Consider the following 24,801-nt stretch of genomic DNA (forward strand, 5'->3'; position numbering starts at 1 on the left):
ACATGTATGTACATGGAGAATATAAACAGCAAAACATGAATTGGATCCATTATTTATAGCCAAATTTTTATTAAAAACTTGTGCTAATTTAAACCACTATTTCTAAAACCAGATCATTCATGTTCCACAAATCTTTTCAATAGCTAGTTTACTCTTTACAAAGATATTTTCAATTCTGAGGTTAAATTTCACCCATGTGCTGAATTTAATCCACTGTTCAGGTATTTTAAAATCATGGATATTGGGAATATATAATGCCAAATATTTGATAACCTTCCTTTATGACACATAAATATAAGTAAACGAATGAATCAAAACAGTCAAACAACATTTAATGCTTAAAACATCATCTAGAACACATAAATAACATTATACATGCAAAAAATTCATGTCTCTGGTTCTTTCTATGTGTGTATATAATCATGTGTATATACTGTGTATATGTGTATATATACTTTTTTAAAACCTAAAGTGTTTTTTGCTAATTGGCATGTTCACTATATATTAATTTTTCACTTACCCTTGGCAGATGATCTTGTGTATTATAACTGGCATCATAATCAGATAGAACATCAAGAACTTCAGAATACATGTCAATCAAAGATTTCTATAAAATTAAAAAAATATTAAACAGTGAAAACATTTTTTAAAAACCATAGATGCATCAAAAGGAAAAAAACCTGATAAATCCAAAATGTTTTTCCACAATCATTATATTGCAGAAAAACAGTATTGAATAAAACAGTATTGAGTAGAATTCTATTTTTTCTTATCTAATTTATTTTATTTAGAGATATACTGATCACTAAAGTACATTAATTCAGAATTTCCTAACTTTCTAATTAAATAGTAAATGAGGGAAGTCATTTTATACTGAAGAGTTAATATTAAATCCCCCAAAAAGGAACACCATTAATACCATAAAGGCCAAGTAAGAGGTAAGGTGACAAACTGAAAGGAAATAATCCTCTGCCAAGTTTGATGTGTGTGTCAGAGATAGAGGTGGAGATGGAGTTGGAGACAGAGATAGACATAAATAAAGAGAGACTGAGGAAAGGATTTAGAGAAAGAATCGCTAAGAAGATTATTTAAAATCAGCAAGAATGACTGTGTAGTTTGATAACTGGGCAGACTAATATGTGAGAGCACCAGGGGCAGACATCTTGTATTGTTTCTCTCTTTATGTAGAACAAGGATGAAACATGGTGCCTGGCAAATAACAAGGTTCAAGTAAGTATTTGATGAATAAATAAACAAATAAACAGGCCAGGAAAAAAGGGCTGCTATCAAGCATTTAATAATTAAAGGTATGTTTTAATAATAAGGTACAAACAAAATAAAGGCCTACAGTTTCTTTCATCTCTTAACATCTAGAAATAAATGGAAAGTAACCACAATCCCATTCACCTAAAATAAAAAAGAAATTCTTTAAATTTTCATTATTATTTTATTTTAGGACAGAAAATATTGTTTCTGAGATAAACTCTCAAAATATATTAATACTTAGACATGACTTTTCTCAATTGCCATGTGTAACTTGTAAATAAAGTCATGCTATTTATCTGCTCTATACAGTCATGATTTAGAGTCAGAACTAATACATGTTGTTTAAACTATAATTACAAATTTTTGGACCATGGCTACAAAATACATGTGCATTGATTTACTGTAGTTTTGCTACACACAAATTTCTCTTTACTTATATGAGATGTAAGTTAAAATAACTACTTCAATTTAATTTAGCACACACAGATTGGTTTAGTGGGCAGTAAAGCTTAATTTATTGATAACGATAAATACCAATATGTTGATAACAGTACCATATACTTTTTCAAAAATTCTTTAAAATGCCTAAAGAACCTTCCAGAAGAAAATGTTAACTCTTTTAAACCTGAAGAAAGTAGCCTAATCATTCACAAGCAAGGCAATGACAATACGTAATAAATAAATGTCTATCAACTCACGATTTCGATTTTATAGCTATAGAAATTAAAAAAGCCTAAATGCAAACAAGGTATTTTAAAAAATTAAATTGATTCATGAGAAAAGACTGCTAAAAATGAAGATTTTATAGGCACAGTATAGAACAAATGCCTGAAGACTATAATTTGTGAAATGTCCTAATATAGGAAGAGAACCTCCCTATCCCTGAAGGATATCAGGTGAGAAAGAAAAGGATGATAGAACACTTTATGGTTCCTTAAATACTAGTATTGATGAACACACCATTTGAAGTGGCAAAGTTCTGAGAACTAACACAGTAAGATAAACTTAAAATACCTTAAGTTTTCTATGATGGATGCCTTTATCATCTTTCTGCAACACTAATTTTCTCAATTCTTTGTTCTCCTTTTCTAATCGCTCCAAGATTCTCTGGTACTTTAACTGCAACAAAATAATACCAAAATTATATAAGAAAAAGATGGGTTAATAACTAACATTAATTAAATCTAAATTAAAAGCTTCCAAATCCTATTTTAAATAATTTCATTTACAAAGCTCCTATGAGACTGTTGAGAGAATAAATTATGAATAGTATCTCATACAAACAATGAAATTCATTATAGTTTTCTATTATAACTTAGCATTTTATTTGGAAAATTCTTCGTTGTAAATTCTTCATTTACAATAAAGAAATTAAATTTAAAAATACTGAAAAATGTAAGAATTTAAAGCAAGTTCTTAAGTACACTTGGTGAAGCAATATTTTCTATTCTACAAAAATTTTAAGTCTTCATTATGAGAACATTTGACAAAAATTCAAATTCTTCCCATTCCCCATATTAATTTATGTTTTAACTGAAATGATAAAAAATAATAATAGCTAAAAATTACCAGAGCATGCATTATGTGACAGGCCCTTTAGTGAGTGTTTCACCTGCATTAACTTCCTTAAGCCTTTACATGAGGCAAAAGCTACACGGATTAGGAACCTGAGGTTAGAGACGCTTCACGGCCACAGAGTTTTGAAAATACGTCTGAGTCAAGGACTCAAACTCTTCCAAGTTTTGGTAAGTTCCCACAGCCAGAGATTACATATCAATTTTTTAAAATACTGATATAAAAAGAGATTTAAAGAAGAGTAATACATTTAGATTAACTGTTTTGTCAAAGTACATGGTTGGCTATGCACTTTTCTTCTCAAGTAAATGTGATCTTTTTTCCAATTAGCTTTCTCAGTTTGTACATGATTTCTTCTCTAAACATTAACAATGTTTGGAAACTATTAAGAATTACTCCATCCAACAACCAGAAGAATGTTTATGTCCAACTTAAAATATCATGGCTTTTATAATGGAACCTATTTCATATGAAAAATTTTTAGGTTATTGTTATCTTCCAAGAACAAAGTAAGTAACAAGAAATCACTGCTCTATCCACACAGAATGTCCAACTTAAATAAAAATGTATTATGTAGTTGAACTATATGAGACACGTAGAACTATATGTTAGATTCTACTACAAACATTTTTTACAGAACTTGTTCATTTATATATAGTAACAGTAGATATAATAAAATTCTGGCAATATCACAGAATTAGATCTTTGTTATCTAATATGGTAGCCACCAGCCACATGTTCAGTACATAAATGAACATCTCGCTAATATTTTTTATACTAAGTACACGTTTAGATGATACTATTTGGGATATATTAGGTTAAATAAAATATATTAAAATCAATTCTACATATTTTTACCTTTTAATGTAAATTTTTAAAATTACATACGTGGCCTGCATTTCATTTCTACTGGTTATCACTGATATAGATAACCCCATGGTTTATTATATCATAATTCTCCATACAGTCTTTGTGTCAACGCCCAGAGGTTAACTACTACAATCGCATAAGTTGAAGGGTTAATATCAGTAGATTTTCACTGGCTCATTTCTTTGTAAATATGAAAGTCAATTATGGGGTCTACAAAATTTCTGGGGATGAAACCATTCTTTGGTACAGGTGCCAATCTGTAGCCATCCTGAAGAGGTGTGCTATTGGGCTGTCCTCCAAAATTCTATACCAATAATTCTCAGACTCAAGGATGCATCAGAATCACTTGTGGGCCTTTAAAAACAAAGATCGCTGGGTTCTACTCTCAGAGTTTCTAATTCAATAGGTCTGGGATGGAGCCAATAATCTACATTTCTAACAAGTTCCCAAGCATGTCACTGCTCCTGAGTCAACACTTTGTGACCAATGATTCTTAACCTCTGGCTGCAGGTTGGAATCACCTGGCTGGGAAGCCTTAAAAAAATATATATGGTGATGCCCAGACATACCAATGTATAGTCAGGCATAAGAATCAATGTATAGCAGCTATCAAGGAAACCTGTGACTCAAAATATACTAATTGTTTAATATAAGCCGAATTATCCCATTGTATTGTATTCTCTAAAAAGAGAGACCAAAGAAGTCTTTTTAACTTAAAAAAAAACTTCTTAATTACATATCATTATTATGTATATAGAATAACCAACAATGGAGTGGGTGATAAGGTAATTTTGCATCGGAATGTTACCAACTCATTACATTGCGCAGGTCTTTAAAATAATAATTTTATAATCAACTATAAGCAAAGTAGCACCAGAAATATCTTTAGAAAAGTTATTATCTGATTGCTTTTGGGCTTTAGAGAAGCAAAGGAAAAGTTCTAGAGGGCCCACTAGACTATGGTAGACTCAAGTCCAGTTTCTTTAACTGTTACTTAAATTAATTAGCCTATAAATGTAAAAATGCAAGCATAAGTTGACATGCAGACAGCCACTTTCCCCTTTTTTTTCCTACGGTAGCTTTTCTTTAAAATTAGAAGCAAAAGATTTACTCAAAAAGAGGTTTTATACATAAATGAGTCAACTACACTTATCAAGTTCCTTCTTTATTCCTTATTTCCCAATTAGCTTTTACATTTGTCTATTGATAATAAAGTCATATCAATAAACTGTTCCAAATTTTGCTTTGTTAAAAAATTAAATTTCCACATCATCAAACTTACATTGGCATATAATAAAGTCCCTGGTTCTTTTTACTCATGAGAATTACCTGAGTATGCAGAAGTTCTTCTTGAAGTTGGTCAATTTTCTCTTTGTCTGACACCTAAATATTTTAAATAAATTAAATTGATTTGATTATAATTACATTTATATAGAGTGTAAAGTAAGTTAATTTTTTAAAAGTATTTTTAAGAGTAAAAACTACTGGCTTTATATGCATATTTAATCCAATCAAATTTTAAATCCATCTCATCGATAAAAATAGCTCATCAAAATTTTATATTAAGTAAACCTCTTAAAAATCAACCATTTTCCTGTTGTCCTTCCAGTCACTTCTTATGAATGGCTTGTTAGAAAAATAAGAGATCAACACATATGGTAATTATATTCTTCATAGGTTGTTTTGTGTGCAAGCACAGGCATTTGGATGGTTGGAGAAATAAGGCATTGATATCCCTACAGAAATTATTTTGTGAAGTCAGATACATGTTATCACTTACAACTACTGAAAAAGTTCATTGCAATAGTGTATATTTTAAGCGAATATCATCCATTTCCAGTCTATAATTAGGAAGTATTAATAAATGCAAAAAACGACTTGCATTTTCAGAGCTCAGAATGGAATGAGATGATTTTTTTTAATTCAGTTCCAGTGCAAGGTATGCTAACCCATACATAATGTAGCGAATGCATCAGCAGCAATGAAGTCGAGTAAAGCAACTAAAATTAATTTGACATAAAGTAGAACAAAATCCACAGGTATTGCGGAAACTACTTCAAATTGTTATTAATGTTAATAGCTCTAAAATATCCAAAAACAACAAAGAACTTTATTGTATAACAGGCTTTAAAGTAGTCACAATTCTAAATATAAAACACAATCATCAATTATAATTAAAATGTCATTTATGACAAATCCACATAACTGTGCTTTGACTCCTTAGTGAATGCCAAAGCTGTCATATTCAGTCTTTCAAAATAATTGTTTAATTTCTGATCATCAAAATTTGTAAACATGAATTTATTTCATAGGAGACAAAAATCAAGTTAAAATTCATGTAAATCCTTGTTTATCTTCATTCATTGGCTATTTAAGCAATCGAGACATAATGGTTGCAAATATATATGGAAAAGTTTGAAATAATTTGCTTATTAAGGTAGACATCAATAATTCTCATCCATGCAATAAAAAGTTATTTTGAGATTTTAGTTCCTATTTCCAAATACTTTATCAAAGTTTTCCCAAATACTTCTCTTAAATAAAAGTGACAATGCTTGCTAGCAACAATAGGCACATATTATATTTTCCTTAAAAGCCTATGCCTAAAAATCTCCAAATATGATTCAGTAATTAGAAAGAAAAAATAACATAAAACAAACTGTATTGCTGTTTTCTCATTCCTGTATAGGAAGCAGAGACTTGTGGATAGAAGCTTTTTTCATTTGACTACATTTGTGTAAAATGGACAAGAATTATTAATAGTCTCCTCAACTGTGAGGAAACAAGAAAGCTGGAGAGGAACTCAGAACCCAAAGAACAAAATCTTGAAGGCCAATGAAGAAATAAATAATTCCACATTTTGATCATATGGCATGCCATCATACTGTAACAATGTGGTTATAAAAATTTTGTTATGCAGATTAAATTCCAAATTTATTTTAAAAGGCACTTTGATTTACTTTGTTCCATTAAATATTCATCCAACTGCAGCTAAATTAGTATGAAGTGTATTAGTAAAAACTGTTTTAGTTTGAATGTGAATATTTAACGATTTCATGCAACATATTCTGACATAGAAAATTCAACATTATATCTTGGGAAATAATTAAGAAACTAATACAATTACACACAAAAAAATAGAATGTTTACTATAAGCCAAGGGCTTAAAAGGTTAACTTAGTAATTTGGTAGAATAAAAAGGGTATACAAAAATTAAAATGATATAAGGTCCTTAAAATATTATAAACACAATTGTTATGCTAATATTAGTATTTAGGAATCATGACTTAAGATTTTTATAAATTCAGATTTTTAGGAGTATTTAGATTTATCATTTGTCCTTCTGACACAATTGTTAGGAATAACTCATGTATAGTTTTACCTTCTATCTACTTCGTTTAATGGAACACAGAGATTAATGTTGTAATTCATGACAGGTGGTGGTGGAGTCAAAAATTACACCAAATATTTTCTGGGAAACAAGATGAAAACTTTTAGGTTTACTAAATGTTAGAGATTAATAAGAAGATATTTACAAATTTTCTTAAGAGACTAGCACATGCTATTTTCAATCTGGCACTTATTTGAGGTCTTAACTAGCAATCTGGGTTTATTTTATTTAGGTGTATTTTACTGGTAAAATTCAGCTACTTAGGATGAATAAATTCTTGTCCTGTTGTTTAATATATTGTTTGCATTATGAAATTAATTTAAAACTCACCCTGACAAATGGGTATCAATGGTCTTGAAACCAGAGCTTTTCTACAATTCCAGGGCTGTGAAACTGATGGAGAAAGAGCGGAATCCTCCGCAGAAACAAGCTAAAGCTGAAAGAGAAAAACCTTTACTAGCTCCTCACAAAAACCAAGCCTGATTTAAAATTTTTAAGTATGACTTCCTACTAAGCCATTGTGGCCATTCTGAAATACCAAAATATATATACAAAAGACTATAAAAATTTCTATGTATGTGTACATATTCATAGGAGGCAAAACAACCAATGGCAGTTTTAATCTACTGTCACTGCATAAACTCTTTGCTCAGAAGATACAGGGAAAATTTATTAGCTCTACAAATAAGATTAAAAAAAATGAAGACCTACTTATATTTTCAGCAAGAGAGAAAGAATGATTAAAAAGCAACAAAAAGTAGCTGTGGATTATACCTCAAGTAAACATCAAATGCTGGGAATGATAAAAATCTTATGAATTAGGATCTTGATCACTATAATAGTGAAGGGCTGAAAAGTCATCTGTGTACTATTAGGCGAATGGTTGGGAAGATACAGTAAGGAAACTACCTTTCAGGATAGTATGAGGGAAGATGTTATGGTTTTTGAAGTCTCATTTACTTTCACACGAGATAACTCCAAAGTGGGTAGGAATAAGCCCCGTCTGATGCTCCACTAGTATGCCTTAATAAAACAGATGGAGGAACAGTCCTGTCAGTCACTATTTTACAAATGGGAGAAGGGAAGCATAAAAGAGTTATGTGGATAATCCAATAAATATTAGAAATAGAAATATCTCTATGCCTGAAAATAGTCTAGAGTAGGCCTCAAATGAGCAGTTACCTTTGGCAATGTAGAAAATGAATAGTATTCACTTCTAATATCCCCTAAAGCATCAGAGTCAAAAAAATCTTAAACTGTATCTCATATGGCAGACCTATAAGAGTCCTTTCAAATTATTTTACCTTTATGAACACTTAAGAACCCTTAACTAGAGCTATATTCATATTTCTTAATAACATACCAGAACATAATAGTTCCTTCCCCTTCTTTCTGTAACGAAGCTAAGAAAAGGATGGATCAGCCTAAGCATCCAATCTGTTACAATATTTAAATGGTACTCTCAACAGTATACAGAACTGAGAATGCTAAAGCACCATTTAAAACAAGTCTTTCCTTGGTAACACTTGTACTTTAATCAAGTAAAAAAAAAATAATTTATTTTTTTGTCTACCTATGTTATTCACTCACTGAAAGCTAAACAATATACAGTAGTTGATTCCACAGCCATGGAATTGAGAAAAGCCAGGAAGTTATACTGAAAAAATAAATGGAATTGTGATAAGCACTAAGTATTAACCACCACCAAATGAGACAAAGTTAGCCGACAGAATTACTGCACTAAATCATTATCTATAATTTGGCTGATTCCAATAACAGAACCTACAGGAAGCTAATTATATGTATGACTGAATCTTTCTTCCTAAGATTTTTATATAACTTAAAAATTTCTCTGATATATGTGACATAATTAGCTGATTTCAAGAGCTCAGAGTATAACTTTAAAATGATTACATTCATTTCATTTTGACTCAAAGGTCTTTTTTAACATTAATTTTGAGTTCTATCTACACTGTGGGATCATCTAACAGTCAAAAGCATATTTTTAAGGACTTCTTGATTGTACTTATAACCAGATGTTTGTATATTTATGCTGACTTTTAGTAAAATCTGTTCTCTAGCAATCAGAATTACATCAAATTTCTAATGTTCTGTATTTCAGTGGGTCCAAGGTAAAAATTTATTTGCACTGACTTAATTGATGAATGAGGACAAACTTTGTGCAATTAATTGTCAAAGTGTATGAGAATAACTATGTCTCAAAGTTAAATCAAAATAGTTTTCTTGTATAAAAAAATAAGAATGCTCTCTGCTGATCCATTTTGGCTAAAACAAATACATTTCATGCTTTAAGCAATTTAACATGGTCGACCACAGACAGTCATCTTTTTCATTTTAGAAATGAAAACTTAGGGAACAAGTAAATAGACAAGTTGCCTACAAACTTAGGATGACTAAAGTAACTGAACCAAATAAACTGCCATTCATAATTCTCTAAATGCAAATCCATGTACCCTCACAGATAATCTAATTTTCAGAAAATATATATTTTTGGTTTATATATATTTTACCCACTTGAAGAAAGTTCCATATTTGTATTATGTATCTTTCATATTTTTTCTTTAGCAAAAATAATTCCTCACAATCGGAGTCCATGAATAGATTAAGGCGACATGATCTTGGTAGAAATGGCTGATTAATGTGAACGCATGGGAGCCCCCTTAAACCATCCATCACCTTGCGCTTCTGTTGGGCATAGCTCGTGCTATACTGGCCAGCAGCTCTGCGTGCTTCCTCTTCATGCTCTTGAATTTGCTGTTGTAAGAGAATGAGCTCACCAAGCAGACCCTGCCATGAGTTTACAATGAGGAGAAGAGGAAAATTGGGGAGGAGAACAATGTTAAACCAAGGGGCACAAGAAAGGAACAGATGTAAGTCAGGGAGGAATGGACAGCTTATAACAAAAAATGGAAACATGTATGTATCTTTAGAGCCATTATATAATTGGACTCTGTACCATATTTCCATTTTTCCCCCTCAGTAAAATTAGATGTCTCAGAAATATAAAACAGCATAGTTTAAAAAGTGAAAGAAAAATGCAGTAAGTGACTGTTTGCTGAATAAAACCAACCAGATATGTAATATCAACATATGGTAAAACCTAGACTAATGGGAATGCTCAAGGGAGGTGGTGCTGTAGTTAACTAAATTTCCTCATAATAGGAAACTCAAAAAAACAAATACCTCAACCCTTACTTTTGAATTGCCAATATGAACTAGTATATGCTCCAGACTTGATACATATGAGGAAAAAAAAACAAAACTGAAATTTTGAATAGTGTTGATCTTACAGGCCTAAATCTTTTAATTCTCAACCATAATTCTAATAGGACTGAATGGAGGATACATATGGCTTATTTACTTATTAAATTATTATTTTTAAGTAAATATTTTCCTTGATATCTGATATCTTCAATTAAACAATAGTCCCTCAAAACTATTAATTTGAATTTTTGAGCATCAAGTTAATCAAGGTTTTACATTAATCCATATATTCTACATGCCTATATACACAAGTTTATTTGACTAAAATTTAGAGTTCTTTTTCTTTTGCAAATTAAAAAAATAATGTTTTAGATACTGTTTTAACTTCATACAACATCAAATAAGTAGTTTGATTGAATATTCACCTTCTATAAACTGTTTTGACATTATAAAAATAGCCTCAGAATATAACCCCAGAACATATCAATTACTAAAGCAAAAGCACCATAAAAGAACATAATTAAGATACTGAGATAATATAATTATTATTAAAATTAAAAATAAAACAAAATCTAGTTTGGACTATACACAAAATGATCATCACTTCTCTGTTTAAAATTCATTCCATTTAATAGTCATGAAATATTAATCTGGTGTGGTTTTTATCACAATGTACTCACACATGACACGATACTAAAAAGATCATTTTCTGTACATTATTTTTAATTGCTGCCCTATTTGTTAATTAATCTCGAGAAATGTGGGAGAAAAGCCGCAAGGTTAATATTTTTTCAATTAGAAACCCTAAAAATATTAAGTTACAATGAATAAGGTCACTATTTAATTTGCATAAGAAGTGTTCTGGGTGAACATGCGATTAGTATTTACCAGATTATAAAAATAAAAAGTTAGGAAAACTAATACTCATTAAAATAATCTAAATTAGGAGTTTCAGATAGCTTCAGAGCTTTTTAAAATAACTGTCCAAAATATCTTATTTTGTATAATACAATTAGAAAGTCTCTTAAAATACTGGTTATCTTTACAGTCAAATTTTAATTAGTAGACTCACCCAGTAAACTTAGTTTACTTCATGTAACCCAAAGACTTATATAAATAAAAAGGTTTATTTGTTTTTTTGTTTTTTAAAGTAAATACAAATGGAAAAGTATTTTAAATTAAGGGAAAGAGTTAGCATATAATTTTGGGGATTTTTGTTTTGTTTGATTCTTAATTGTAACATAAGAGGCTATAATCATCACCAACAATAATGAAACTAGCTGACTTACTATAAATCAAAGGATGAAACTAGTGGATATTTCTGTATGACAAGTAAGAGAACATCAAAGTTGCAAATAACATAACCGAAATTTCAACAATGGTTTCCAAATTCAAAAAAATATATCTTTATAAAGGCCTTGCCTTTGAAAATATATCTTTTAAATACTTTTATAGTCATTGATAAGTCTATCAAAGAAAGACAATGCCAATTCACTACTCTCATCATTCCCATTATTTTTCGGTCACGTTTTTCATCAAGCAGAAAGATCCAACTTATTTTTATTCTAAATCCAACTTATTCATTTAGTCACTTATCACAGTTACTTTTTCTAATCATCCTAGTGTTTAGATTTCTCAAAACAGTTCCCTTTTAAAGAAGAGAATTCCCATGTTGGCTTATGCTTTAATTAACATACCAACCAGTATTCTAATTTATAAAATGCCAAAGCAGTGAGAAAATATTCCACATTTCTTAACTGTGTTGGTCTATCAGGCGCATGATTCTTTTTTTATTTATAGCTTAAAAACCCCTCCCTAATCCATTGTTTGTATCTATATATAAATTGTACGGTAAACACTCTAATATCTATGACAAGAAAACACCCTCTTTCTAGTGACACCTCACTTTCCTTCCAAGTCTGTTATTTAAGAGAAAATATTTTAAGAGAACATATTTGAAATGAACTGTTATCTCCTGAAAAAGTGTAGGAAGAAAACAAGAATTAGAAATAGAAAAAGTTACTTACACTATACTACACAACTAAATTAGGATGCTACCCTTATCCAATTTTAGGCATTAAATCTCACCCTAACTACTTTTTGATAGGCTATATAGCTTCTAAGTTAAGGCCAAGGAGAATAAGGAAGGGTATAAATGTGTGTACTTACTGTGCAAAATATACTCTTTAAATAAACAAAATACAGTTTTTCCAACAAATATTTCCCAAGCTCAGACATTTTTTCTCTCAAGAGCACATATTTTTAAATATGTATTACATATAAGTATAATTGTTATTAATAAGTTGTTATAAACAATTACAGATGATATACTTTCAAAATATCTTCTAGCTATTGCCAGTTTGATACTGCAACCCTCATAGTCTCATATTTCATATACAGTGTTCACAGTTTTAAAAAACATTATGTCAGAATAAGTCAGTGATAACTCCAGAAACCAAAATATCAACTAGAAATGCTGCAAAAACCTAAAAGCTGATGAGTTTGGTAGAAAAAAATTTAAATAATCTTGAAATTATAAGTCATTTATATGTGAGTACATTTAAAATATATTTTAACAGTATTTTAAAAATCTATAGCAGAGCAAGGCCCATATCCTGTTTGTTTTTATACCTAGCACCTAGAATAATGCCTGACATAGTTAGATGTGTTAGAGCCAGAACCTAGAGTAGGGCTTGACACGTCTATTGATTGAATGAATCAAATTGCGCCCTACTTTTACCTAGTAATACACAGTTTCTAGCATGAAATCCGAAACAGATTTCCTAAAAAATGCTTATTCTGTAGATAAGCTATACATCAACCCTATAACCCATTCTTCCATTTTCACAATCTCCAGAACAGACTCCATAGAAATTAAGAAAGAGGGAGGAAATTAGTCAAATAATGTTCATATGCTGTTAACTCATACACTAATTCAATGGTAAGATAATAATAATCATAGTCATCATCATCATTCAGTAGCCAATATTTACTTAGTTTTATTATGTGCCAGATTTTGTATGAAAGGGCTTTACATAATCCTCACTATAACTTTCCCCCTTTTACAGAAGAGGAGACCAGAAACTCAGAGAAACAAGGAACTTGTCCAAGGTCATTCAGCTTAGAAAGTATGAAAGGCAGGATCTGACTGCAGGCCGTGTGACTACAAAGTTTGCACCTGATACCGTCCTGTTAGCACTCAATATTTTCAAAGTACCTTTGACCCTTCAGGTTCAATCTACATTTAAAAGATTATAATGTTACAATACTTTGAAAAGCATATTTAAATAACCCTTTAAGAGAAGGAGTACCAAACTATGATGGGCTTGCTGAGTAACCCAGAAACCTTAGGGCCTGCAAACCTAAAATATTTGCTATTTGGTCCTTTAAGAAAAATTTGCCAACTCCTGCTATATTAGTTTAATAAGTAACTTGGGTCCAAAAGAGCTTTGTGAAAGTGAAGACATCTTTCTCTTCCCATTTAAAAAATATTTCTAGCCATTAAACTACTTTTCATGTTTGAATAATTCTGCTATTTAACTAGCTAAAAAGAACTATTTTCTATTTTTTTTCTTTCCCAGTAATAGGTAACTCTGTTCATAATATTTATAATGAGCTGAAAATGTGTATTATTGGTTATCAGAAGGAAATGTGCCTTTCTACTTGGATAAACTTGCCCCAATTCACAAATACCATATCCTATTTTACCATTTGGACAATTTCCACAAATAATAATTTTAAGAGAGAAATAGATTAGTCTGTTACCAGTAGTATTATCAATATTACAATTTCTACCAATCCTTTGTTCTAAATTTCCTATAAAGTGTGTATACACAGTATACACTTATTTAATGTTTTTTAAATTACATAAATGTGCAGTGTGCTTATTATTAAAGAAATAAGATTGCCTGTTTTACCACTCCATTTTTCATCATGCACATCTTTGCTGCTTTTCTTCCTCTGATCCCTCTGCTTCCCATCTACTACACTCCAGTACACAAGTGATCTGGCTTCCTGGCTAAGAATCTAACGAAGTGTAAGTTGCTAGTTGTTAGCTGCTCAGGCAACTTAAGTTTCCTGAATCTGTGGTTACCTGATTGATGGTAGTAACTGGGAAAATTTTATTTTGCCACAGTTACTACAATATTTCTTAGATGAGGAATCCCAAAAATATAAATTGTACTTAGGCAAAAGTGCTTCATTACAATTCAGAATACCAGATACATGTACTACCTTCACTTTCTTGTTCTACTCAATATTTGCTAAATATCGAAGGCCAAGAGAAATTCACAGGTAATCAGAGCAAAAAGACATGTTATATAAAATCTCTGGGCCCACTCTTGTTAGCATCGAGTTTATTTGTTTTAAATTAGCCTCTCTTCTACGGGGTTAAATCAACTAACTAATTTTGCTAAGAGTTCGGCACTACCCTAGAAGCTCTGAGAACAGAGATTCTACGGTACAAATATTCCACTGAACAGTAAGAATGCAAAACAAAGTAAATAGCGTTTCATACGGCAAGTGTTTTAAATGTTAAAAAGTATACTTAATGGAACTAAAATGGTTATAGAAGACTTAATGAAGGTGACTATTGAGCTGGGCTTTAAGGATAAGTGGAAATTAGGCAGCGGAAAGGAAAGAAAGCTATTTCAGTTGGGAGGTACAACATAAGCCACACAAAAGTAACATGTAAAAAGGAAAGCAGTAATGTATTACTATTTAGCAATTATATTTAAAACAGTAATACCACTTTCCATAATTTAGGCTTTATAAGGTCCTTCGAATATTTTCTATAAATTATAAATGTGCTTGTAGCCTTCAGAATCACTATATTCCTTATTTCTATGACATGTTTATGACTAATCAGAAACACAATGCAACAAAAGCACAGACAATAAAATGTCTCATTAGCAAAATAATTTTCACGAGAACACAACAATCTTACTGAATCTAAAAAAGGAGATACACTAAGTAGTCTTGTCACTATATATATGTTATGATCAATATACAGAAATCTACTGATTTACAAATCAGATGAGTCCATTAATACATTAAAATAGGCTCACCACTCAGATTTCCAGTTTGTCTTCTGGTAATTCTAAAGGTCTCTAGGTCTCAAAAATATTATTCAGTTTACACCAAAGGTTCTTTCTCTTATCTTTTTCTCCAGTGTATACATTTTAAAATTTTTGATTAACAAAAAGCATTTATTAAAAAGTGGTTTCAGTATTTTTCCATTTTTTAATTATCGAAGATACACATCAGAACTTTTAATCAACATAACATATATAACTACTGCCCGCAAACTGAATGGATACATAAATCCAGGCAAAATCAAAGAAACTTGATGTTTAGTTAGCCCATATATCGTTATATGGAAAGACATGCTTTTTGTAGACTTTTTGAAGACCTCCATTACAATTTTCCAGAACACCTAAATGTCTATAGTGAACCCAGACTGGAAACCACGGGTAATCACTTCATCATGTTGTTCATTCTGTCTGACTCAAGTCAAACAATCTGACATCTGTGTTCCCTCAACTCCCCGTCTCTTTCACTTCAGCTGATTTTGAAAGGTCCTAACTGTTCCTCTACTTGCCAGCACTTCTCCAGATGTGTTCTCCTATTAGAAAGCACAAATCTTTTTTTTAGTTCTAGTTGTAGAAATGTTTTTAATTTATTACATTTTTAAAAAAAATTTGATTCACATTTACTTTTACATTTCTAGAGTTGAGTCAGAAACTCAAGTACAAACCAGACAACCATGAAGTGAAGGCATGACTGCTTCAAATCCTGGATACCATTTTAAATCTGGGGTTGTATGTGAGACACCAGACTGAACAAATCAAAAAGGTATCAGCTAAACTCTAAATGCTATCCTACCACCTCTGATCATTGCCCAAATTTTCAAACTTGATGTTTTAGAGTAATTTCAAAAAGGTTAGGGCTATGCTAAGGTCTCTCCTTCCATGCTTACATTAAATTGTCAATTTGAAGAAGTCTCTTAAAAATCAGTTTTTCTACATCTTGTCTGAAGGGTTCATTATTCTCAAGTATTATACGTAACAGTCAAGCCTTGAAAATATAATGTTGCATATTAATAGAATTAAAACCACTAGTTGAGGCTGGAAATGCTTTTTCTGTATAGTAAATTTTATAAAAGCATTTGCTACAATTTGATTTAGCATGTAAGGAGAGCAGCTAAATAACAACTCTTAGTATTTACAACAAATAGTTGGAAATAGTAAGTTTCGAGTTTTTTAATGGGCAAGATAATTACCAAAAATTTAAAAAAAAAAAAAAGTTAAAAGGGCATTTATTTTCAAACAAGCAAAGGAGTAAATTTATAAAATAAAACAACACATGTGCTTTCATGTCTACAGTATAAAATTAAATCTATAAACATAATTAAATTTCTAGAGATCTATTCTCTTGCTTTTTCTACATTGTAGAGCTCCTGATCATTTACTGACTATTCATTTATCGCCTTAGTAGTATTTTATGGGCATTATCTGAGTCAGGCCCTGAAATAGGTTTCCCATTCACCAAAGCGATCCTAGGCCATATCAGAGAAAAACAAAGATGCAGACCTCCCTTAACTGATCTAGGCAACAAGAAATCTTGTCACTTGAAAACTCACTACCACATCTGTAACGGAGGTTCCTTCTCCCCAGTTACATTAGCTCCTCCGTATATAATAAGTCTACACGCATTAAGGATCAAGGTCTTGGGCTTAAAAGAAGCTGTGCATGATAGGCTAACTTCTATTCAAATTTTTTAATTTTCAAGGAATCATTTATCTTACCAATTCTAAAAGATTAAAAAAGACTAAGGAACTATCAAGTTAACATATGAATATATAGAGCAATGTATTTGTTATTCTACATAAGCAATTTTCCTAAAACTTTCATACGTATTTTGTTAATCCATGTGTTGAAATTGACAAACCCTAAATAACCCCATAATCGTGTTGACTATCTATGTAATAGAATCAATTTATCCCCTAATAATCTGCTTCCAATTTCCTTAATATTTCCCTTAAGTGTATGCCATGAAACATTGGTCCCTAAAAGATATTTCATAAAAAAGGGTTCTGTTGCTAAATAAATCTGGAAAACCTTGTATACCCTGACTTTTCCTGGAGCTTCCCAATGCACATGAGTACATTTAGGTCTGAGAAATCCCAGGGAAAAGAAACCTGCTTGTTTTATTTATACCAGCTTTTCCCACACATATTTAACAACAAATTCCTTAGTTGGGGACAAACTCTTGAAACTAATACTTCACAGAACATATTTGAAAGGAATGGGTTTCTCCAATTCTATTGCGAAAACTTCTGTATAGTACCTTGCATTTTGTACCAAGATTAGTAACAATACTCAGGTGTTTTATATTTGGTCCGCAGATGCTGCCATTTTCAATTCTTCCATGTAGGTAAAAACACTTTAAATCATTCAAGACTACCTATGTGAAGAATTCCTTGTTCTTACCTTTCTATAATGCTTGTCACTTTCAGATCCACGATCTGTTGCTCTAAATGCAGTTTCTCCAGATGAACCTTAAAGATAAATGTAGAGTCCTTTAAATTCTCCGGTGATGTCAATAATCTAAATTCCAAATTATATTTAATCAATTAAAAGGCTAATGGATTTTTTGAGCAAGTATTACTTTTTGGAACACTATTCTTATTTTAAGGAACATACTGGTAACCTATGCAAAATGTTTTAAAAAAATTATAGCATGTTTAACCTATTTTTTAAAATATCACTAAAAATTACAATAAAAAATAAGATAATCTTTGATAAGAATTATTTTACATGAAAGTACTTACAATCTGGCCATATACCACTGCCATAACAGACTATTTATAGTAAAAAAATAAATTTAAATTTTAAAATGTCAACTATGACAGGACAGATGAGACAAACTAAAATTACTTTTCATTTCAATTATCAAAAACAGATCAATTTCAAGAAAATATTCTGGTAAAGCAAACTTTCTTTTTAATAATTTTAATCTTATAATACATATATATATTTAGGAATTTTAGTTTTACCACAAAATAATTATTTTATTATTTCCACCTAAAGGAGAATGAATTTGCCCAATATGGTTCTGAGGTTTTAAAATTCAGCATAAGCAGCATTGTAAATTTGGTCTGCAATTTTATTTGCAACTAGTTTATTAGAAGCATTTAAAAGGCATGTTAAGGTCAGCAGAAATGTCTGTTTACACACCTAACAAGAGAAGTAGGTCAGAAGCTCCTATGACTTCACTAACCAATTTGTGACCTGTGAAAAATCAGCAAAAGGGGAAATAGAAATGTAAAACTTAACAAGAATGAGCAAACAAAGATGTCTGAGATCTCGATGTATATCATGAAAGGGCAGTAATTGGGCAAATACACCATGATTAACTTTAGTAAATTCTACTCATTATGCTCCATATTAAATTTGTTTTAAAATCACCAAATTAGCTCTAACCAATTATGAAAAGCAAACACATAGGAAGTCTCATCTACTCGTCAAGAACAAGCGATATTTTTTCCCTGATTGACTAAAAACTAGCTTGTTTAAGTTCTTGCAAACTTTGATTCTGTTGGGCTAAACAAAAATCAAAATCACTGCGCAACCTAACTTTGTGTTTACCTTTTTTCAAAAACCTGTTTTTCATTTGTACTAAATGCTTTCATTTAAAAGACAGGAATAAACAAATAAATGCATGTAATTATTTTTCCTCTATGGCTCCTGACATTTTAAATGAGATCAAATATAGGTCCTTCCTTACCTGTGGTGAAAAAGTCCTTCAGTAAGCTGAGGCTTTCAACAATCTTGTCAAAGTCGGGTGCCAACTTTGCAAGGTCCTCTGAATTAGGAAGAGCTTTTCTAATTTTCTCTGGAGAAGACAAAAACAAAATCTCAAAATAAGAATTTGACTATTAAAACATCAATAAAATTTAAATTTAAGTCACGTTTAAATTTAAATCAAAATATTTTTTTCCATTTCTCCCTATTACAACTATCGGACACAATGTTACTGTGATAGTATTCTACAAGCCATGAAATTTTTTAAAGACTTACCAAAACCATGGCTTAGATGGAGATCTTCGATTTTTAAGTTAAATGCCTTAAGAAAGAAGCACTGTATTAACAATGTTAACACTGGAATGGAATCAGAAACACTTTTTGGGAGAAAGTAACAGCATGGAGGCAAAGAATCAGAGAAAAAAGAGAAAAACATCTCTTACAGCACCTGGCCTAACTCAAAAAAGTTATCACATCTCAGTTTAAATTTAAGGACAGAACTCCATTACTTTTCTCCCCCATTTTATAGTCCCTAAAAAGAGTCACATCTCTTACCAATTGGAAATAACTAAGAGCCCCAGGCAAGCTTGTATTTTATTTTAGCTAGCTTTAGTTATAAAATAGTCAAGCATTGATTTTTGTTTAAGAACATTCAACAATTTTGTCCAAGTCTGGTACAACTTCCCAGGGTCTTATGAATTAGAAAGGGCTTTTCTCCTTTTCTCTGAAGACTGAAACATATAAACAGTCTCAGAATAAGAACATGTGTCAGCTATTATTCTAAGTGCTATAAAAGTATTAACTTGCTTAAGCTTCAGAGCAAGTCTACAAAACAGCTATCATTGACTCCATTTTACAGATGAATTGGGGCACAGAGGTTATGTAACTGGATCCAAGTGCACAGCAAAGAAGTAAGGGAGTCAGAGTTTAAACCTAGGAGTCTAGGTGTAGAATCTAGGTCTCTGACACCAAATTGTCAAATGTATCAAATTAAAAAGCTCTGCTTATGAATATTAAAAAAATAATTTGAAAAAGTAGTTTTCCTTCAAATACCTTTGTCAACACAGCGCAGTTTTAAGAAAGTACTATTAGTAAGTGCATGTAGAGATTAATTCCACCCCCATATACACCTAAGCTAAGATATTTGTCTTAAAAAGGAGGCTGAGGAAAATAATTTCATCCAAAAAAAATTTTTTAAGATCTCCATGACTTACTGCCAATCACAGTTATCAAATATAATTTCTTTTTCCTCACCTACTATTATTAGAAAAGGGGGAGTCTATGGCCATGCTACCCTAAACAAGCCTGATCCCATCTGATCTTGGAAGCTAAGCAGGGTTGAGACTGGTTAGTACTTGGATGGGAGACCACCTAGGAAGACCAGGTACTGTAAGTGTGAAAAATAAAAAATAAAAAAAATAAGGGATTGTAAACTGACAAGGTCCTTGCAATCTGTGAGGTCAACCAAGGGTTGCCTCACCTAAAAATAAATGAATGAATGAATGAATGAATGAATAAATAAATAAATAAATAGAAAAGGGGGGACAGTGGCTGATAATATGAAGAAGTTACTCTGGACACTAGCAGACTTTTAAGGAACCTGGTTGCAAAATATAGAGGTAATCAAGGTATCCAATCAAAACTAGCTAGTTAGGTGGGTCATGGTCTATCTGTTCGAGATAACATACAACACTGAAAATGATGTCTGGGAAGGCTGCCTGGCAACATGAAAAACACTGACAAAGTGTGTGACGCAGCAAAAGATAAGATATCAAAGTGTATGTACACTACGATTATACAATTTCTTTTTAAAAAGGAAACTAAAATATTAACCACATACAAAGAACAGGTACAATTAAAAGAAAATGCTCCATAAAGACAGTGGCAGCTATGTTAAAGTGATGGGCTAGTGGATACTTTTTTCTCTTATTATAATTTTTTCTTTGATGTTCTTATTATTTTTATCATTAAAATAAAACTGCTATACATTAAACTCATGAGTTAGAAAATTATCTGAACACAAGTTATTTTTCCTAAAGATACTACAAAAAAACAGTATTTTAATATTGATGATACAAACCAAAATCGACATATTCATCGATCTCCCACACAATGTCAGGCACAATCCATTTATAGTCACTGAGGTCTGGTATCATATCTTTCCACTGATCAAAAGTCTAAAAGATAAGAAAGTATGCCAATCAAATGCCCTGAATGACATATAAAAATATAAAAAACTATTTTATTTAATTAAAACAATCTAAACTACTAAAGTGATATATTTATGTTCAAACTTTTAGAAAAGAAAGTGGCCTCAACTCTTAAAAAATAAATTAGCATGCAAACATATAAAAATGTAAATGTTCTTTTATTAAATATGAAAACTGTAAAAATTCAAAATATATTAAACAAGTTTCATGATTTGGCTTTAAACAATACTGTGGAATAGAAGACAAACCAGGAGTCAAGACAACCTGCCTCTGGTCCCACCCAGGAAGTGGTTGTACGAATAGGCCACTTAACTTTCTTATCAGTGCTACCAAAGGAGAAAATTGAAAAATCAAATGAAAGTGTTCTCACTCCCAGCACAGTATTCCTTCCACGAGGCCATATTTATCTCTTATAATAATAACCAAGATTCAAAGGCATTTTCTTATTACTATTCATACCATTAAAACAATCTAGAATATAGAAGAGACACAATAAATGTTTAAACATCCAATTATGTTTTATTGCACCAAAGAAAGTTATTTATGCTATAAAACTTAAAATAATCATGCAGAATAACTAGAAAGGCAGTAGGAAAGTTAAACTCACCTTTTTGGCTGTATAACCACCTCCAACAGCAGATCCCAGTACAAGATAACGAAGTTTTAAGAGTCTTGCAGCTAATCTTGCTGGCCAAAAATTCCTGCGAGGCTGGTAGCCATATTTAATTGGGGAAAGTTTCAATTTACGTAAAGGAAGGTTAGTTAGAGAGGAGAACTGCTGAAATGATGTCCTGAATTGGGGTCTTTGAAGCTTTAGGGTAGGATGATGTGAATAAATACTTCGTGAAACCAGATGCAGTTTTTGTAGTGGTAAGCTTCCTTTTATTCCAGAGCTACATTTCACTAGGGACTGGCAAACCTCACTGAAAGAAAAATGGGTATGGGAGAAAGATCAGACAAGGTACCAACACATAAAGGAAATGAAACAAAGTGAACAATATACAAAAGGGAAAACACACAGGCGTGTACATATGGCCAACCACACTATGTCATACAATAGTTCACATTTACTAATCATTTGCTAGGTGCCAGGCAGCGATGTAGCATGTGCTATCTCAATGAACCCTGCTAATAATCCTATGATAATTTTACAAACGAGGAAAAGGTGGCACATAAATTGAAGCAACTTGCCTAAGTGCACACTGATATAAGGAGTAAAGGTGGTTTCAAACTCAGGCAGTGAGACTCCAGAGCCCGTCCTCTAATTTACGATATGTGGGCTACAATCTTGGTCCAAGGAATTGCAACAGAAAAGAAATAAGGTGAGGACTTACTTTATCAATGCTATTCACTGTAAGTAAAAGTTGAAAACAATGCATGCAAACTTTTGCTTTCAAGCACAGAAACTCCAGCAGCTTAAAACAGCTATTCTTTGCCCTCTCATCTGTCTCACAATTGCGAGATAGCCAGGGATGAAAATTAAGAAAAAATCATTAACACCTCAGGCACCTGGATCCCCAGAAAAAACCTAAAACAGAAGAGAATCTGAACATACATGTTACTGTCTGAGCTCTCTTTTTCTCTTTCCTGGCAGACAGTGGAAGTTAAACACCAACAACCACATGCCTGATTATTTATCTTATTCAACACACATTCATGGTGCTTACTATGAACCAGGACCAGTTTTAAGTAGTTTTAAAATATTAATTCATTTAATTACATGGGACTAGAAACTTAAGAAAAAGGAATCAAGGAAGATACAAACAATTTGTGAAGGACGGCGGGGTAAAAGGAGTATCGAAATGCCAGGCATTGTGCTAGATGTATTCGCAAAGGCGACTTTACCTCTCAGAAAACCCAGTAAAGTAAGCAAATTTTACCAATTTGCTTTTTTAAACTGTCTTGCCTAAGGTAGAATGACGAGTAAATGGTGGAAGAGGGATTGAAATTTAATTCAGTCTAACAATAAAGCCCTAATTCTTTCCACAAAAGACACTAGTGGGTAAGAGTGTGGAAAACAGTGGATATGCAAACAGGTGACATTCTAGAGCACCTGTCACCTGCTCTGGAACACTAAGGATGACACTGGGCCTTGCTTTAAGACTCTTTAGAAACACTACAACTTTGGAAACCTGAGGGAAATAGGATTTAATAGTAGGAGAAAATACACATTGTGGGTTTAAGCACACTGCTCATTTTTAATTCTACATGTAAAGGATACTTCTAGTCATAATTTCCTTTTAGAAGCTGCTAAACATTCTGTACACTTTTTTAAAGCTTTGACTCCAAGATAAATCATAATTTTACCTATCTTATAAAAAGTTCTATCTTCTTTTATTAACCAAGAAATTAAATTCTTCTGACCTCAAACTCAGCATATATAAAAAGCAAAGTCCACATTTTAGCTTCAAAACTGACTCTGCTCCAGCAACTATACACACATGAAAATTAATAACATGTCAAGGGTGCCACAGACAGTCAAGTGGTATAAGAGTTCACAAGAAAGTGAGTAATCCCTAAGGGTTGAGGTCAGTGAAAATTTCCAAGTAAAACTTAATTTGGTGGGAAGAGTCAAAAATGGGGCAAGAAATCTACGTGGGGGAAGGGTACAGAGGTAGGACAATGAAATGACAAGAGACCTGATAAGCTAGCAAAGAAGGTTCATCGTGGAAGGTGAAATTGGAGAGGTAGTCTAAGAACAAATTACAGAGCCAATTAACATCAGGCTGAGTTTCAATTTTATTTTGTAGGGAGCCACTGGAAGTTTCCGAATAGAATAATATGAATCGTAATTTAAAAAGATATTAAAGGCAATGTTAAAGCCTAATCTCCAATTTGATAGTATTTTGAGGTGGGGTCTTTGAGGGGTAATTGGGTTTGTACATGTCATGAGAATAGAGACTTCATGACGGGATCAGTGTCCTTTTAAGGGGATCAAGGGCAATGAACTCTTTCTCCCCACCATGGGAGGACACAGTGAGAAGATGGCCGTCTAAGAACCAGGAGGCAGGCCTTCACCAGACACCAAATCTGCCAGTGCTTTGATCTTGGACTTCTCAGCTTCCTGAACTGTGAACAATAAATGTTTGTTGTTTAAGCCACTCAGTATGTGGTAATTTGTTATGCCGCCCGGAATCACAAAGCCACAACGTTAGATCAGGAGACAGGTAAGTTAATCAAAAGAGGAGAAAAAAGGTGATCTTATTTCAGTTGCCCAGATATGAGAAGAAACTAAAGTGAGCTGGCAGCAGTGAGATAGGGAAGGGAGAGGTAGATACTGGAATGACAGACTAGACATAGGAGGAGGGAAAAGGGTAAATAACAACCATAATGTTTTACCTGAGACAACTAAAGTTATCACTTAAAGATATAAAAAACCTCAAGAGATTAATCAACTGTGGGAACAGCTCATAGTTCCATAACATTTAGCTCAAACTTCTTTCAACTCTATCCCTACATC

At 31.8% G+C, this 24,801-nt stretch overlaps 1 protein-coding gene and 1 pseudogene across 4 annotated transcripts in view; one reads left to right on the forward strand and one right to left on the reverse strand.

The window, feature by feature from the left end:
• Nucleotides 1–24,801, reverse strand: part of OPA1 (OPA1, mitochondrial dynamin like GTPase) — an 82,364-nt gene that overhangs the window by 50,570 nt on the left and 6,993 nt on the right. Inside the window, exons 2-10 of one of the 4 annotated variants that reach the window (XM_011381375.2) lie at nt 21,949–22,264; nt 21,212–21,308; nt 19,115–19,222; nt 18,565–18,618; nt 17,818–17,885; nt 9,800–9,910; nt 5,041–5,094; nt 2,281–2,385; nt 521–607 (exon numbers count right to left, since the gene is read on the reverse strand). In XM_011381375.2, coding sequence (XP_011379677.1) covers nt 521–607; nt 2,281–2,385; nt 5,041–5,094; nt 9,800–9,910; nt 17,818–17,885; nt 18,565–18,618; nt 19,115–19,222; nt 21,212–21,308; nt 21,949–22,264 — 1,000 coding nt within the window. The remainder of the gene's footprint in view (nt 1–520; nt 608–2,280; nt 2,386–5,040; nt 5,095–9,799; nt 9,911–17,817; nt 17,886–18,564; nt 18,619–19,114; nt 19,223–21,211; nt 21,309–21,948; nt 22,265–24,801) is intronic. The other 3 variants (XM_011381386.2, XM_011381395.2, XM_011381404.2) reach the window with 3 other exon arrangements.
• On the forward strand, nt 20,409–20,527 carry LOC111734334 (annotated as a pseudogene).

The sequence above is a fragment of the Pteropus vampyrus genome, unplaced genomic scaffold (assembly GCF_000151845.1).
Source record: "Pteropus vampyrus isolate Shadow unplaced genomic scaffold, Pvam_2.0 Scaffold14, whole genome shotgun sequence".
NCBI lineage: Eukaryota > Metazoa > Chordata > Mammalia > Chiroptera > Pteropodidae > Pteropus > Pteropus vampyrus.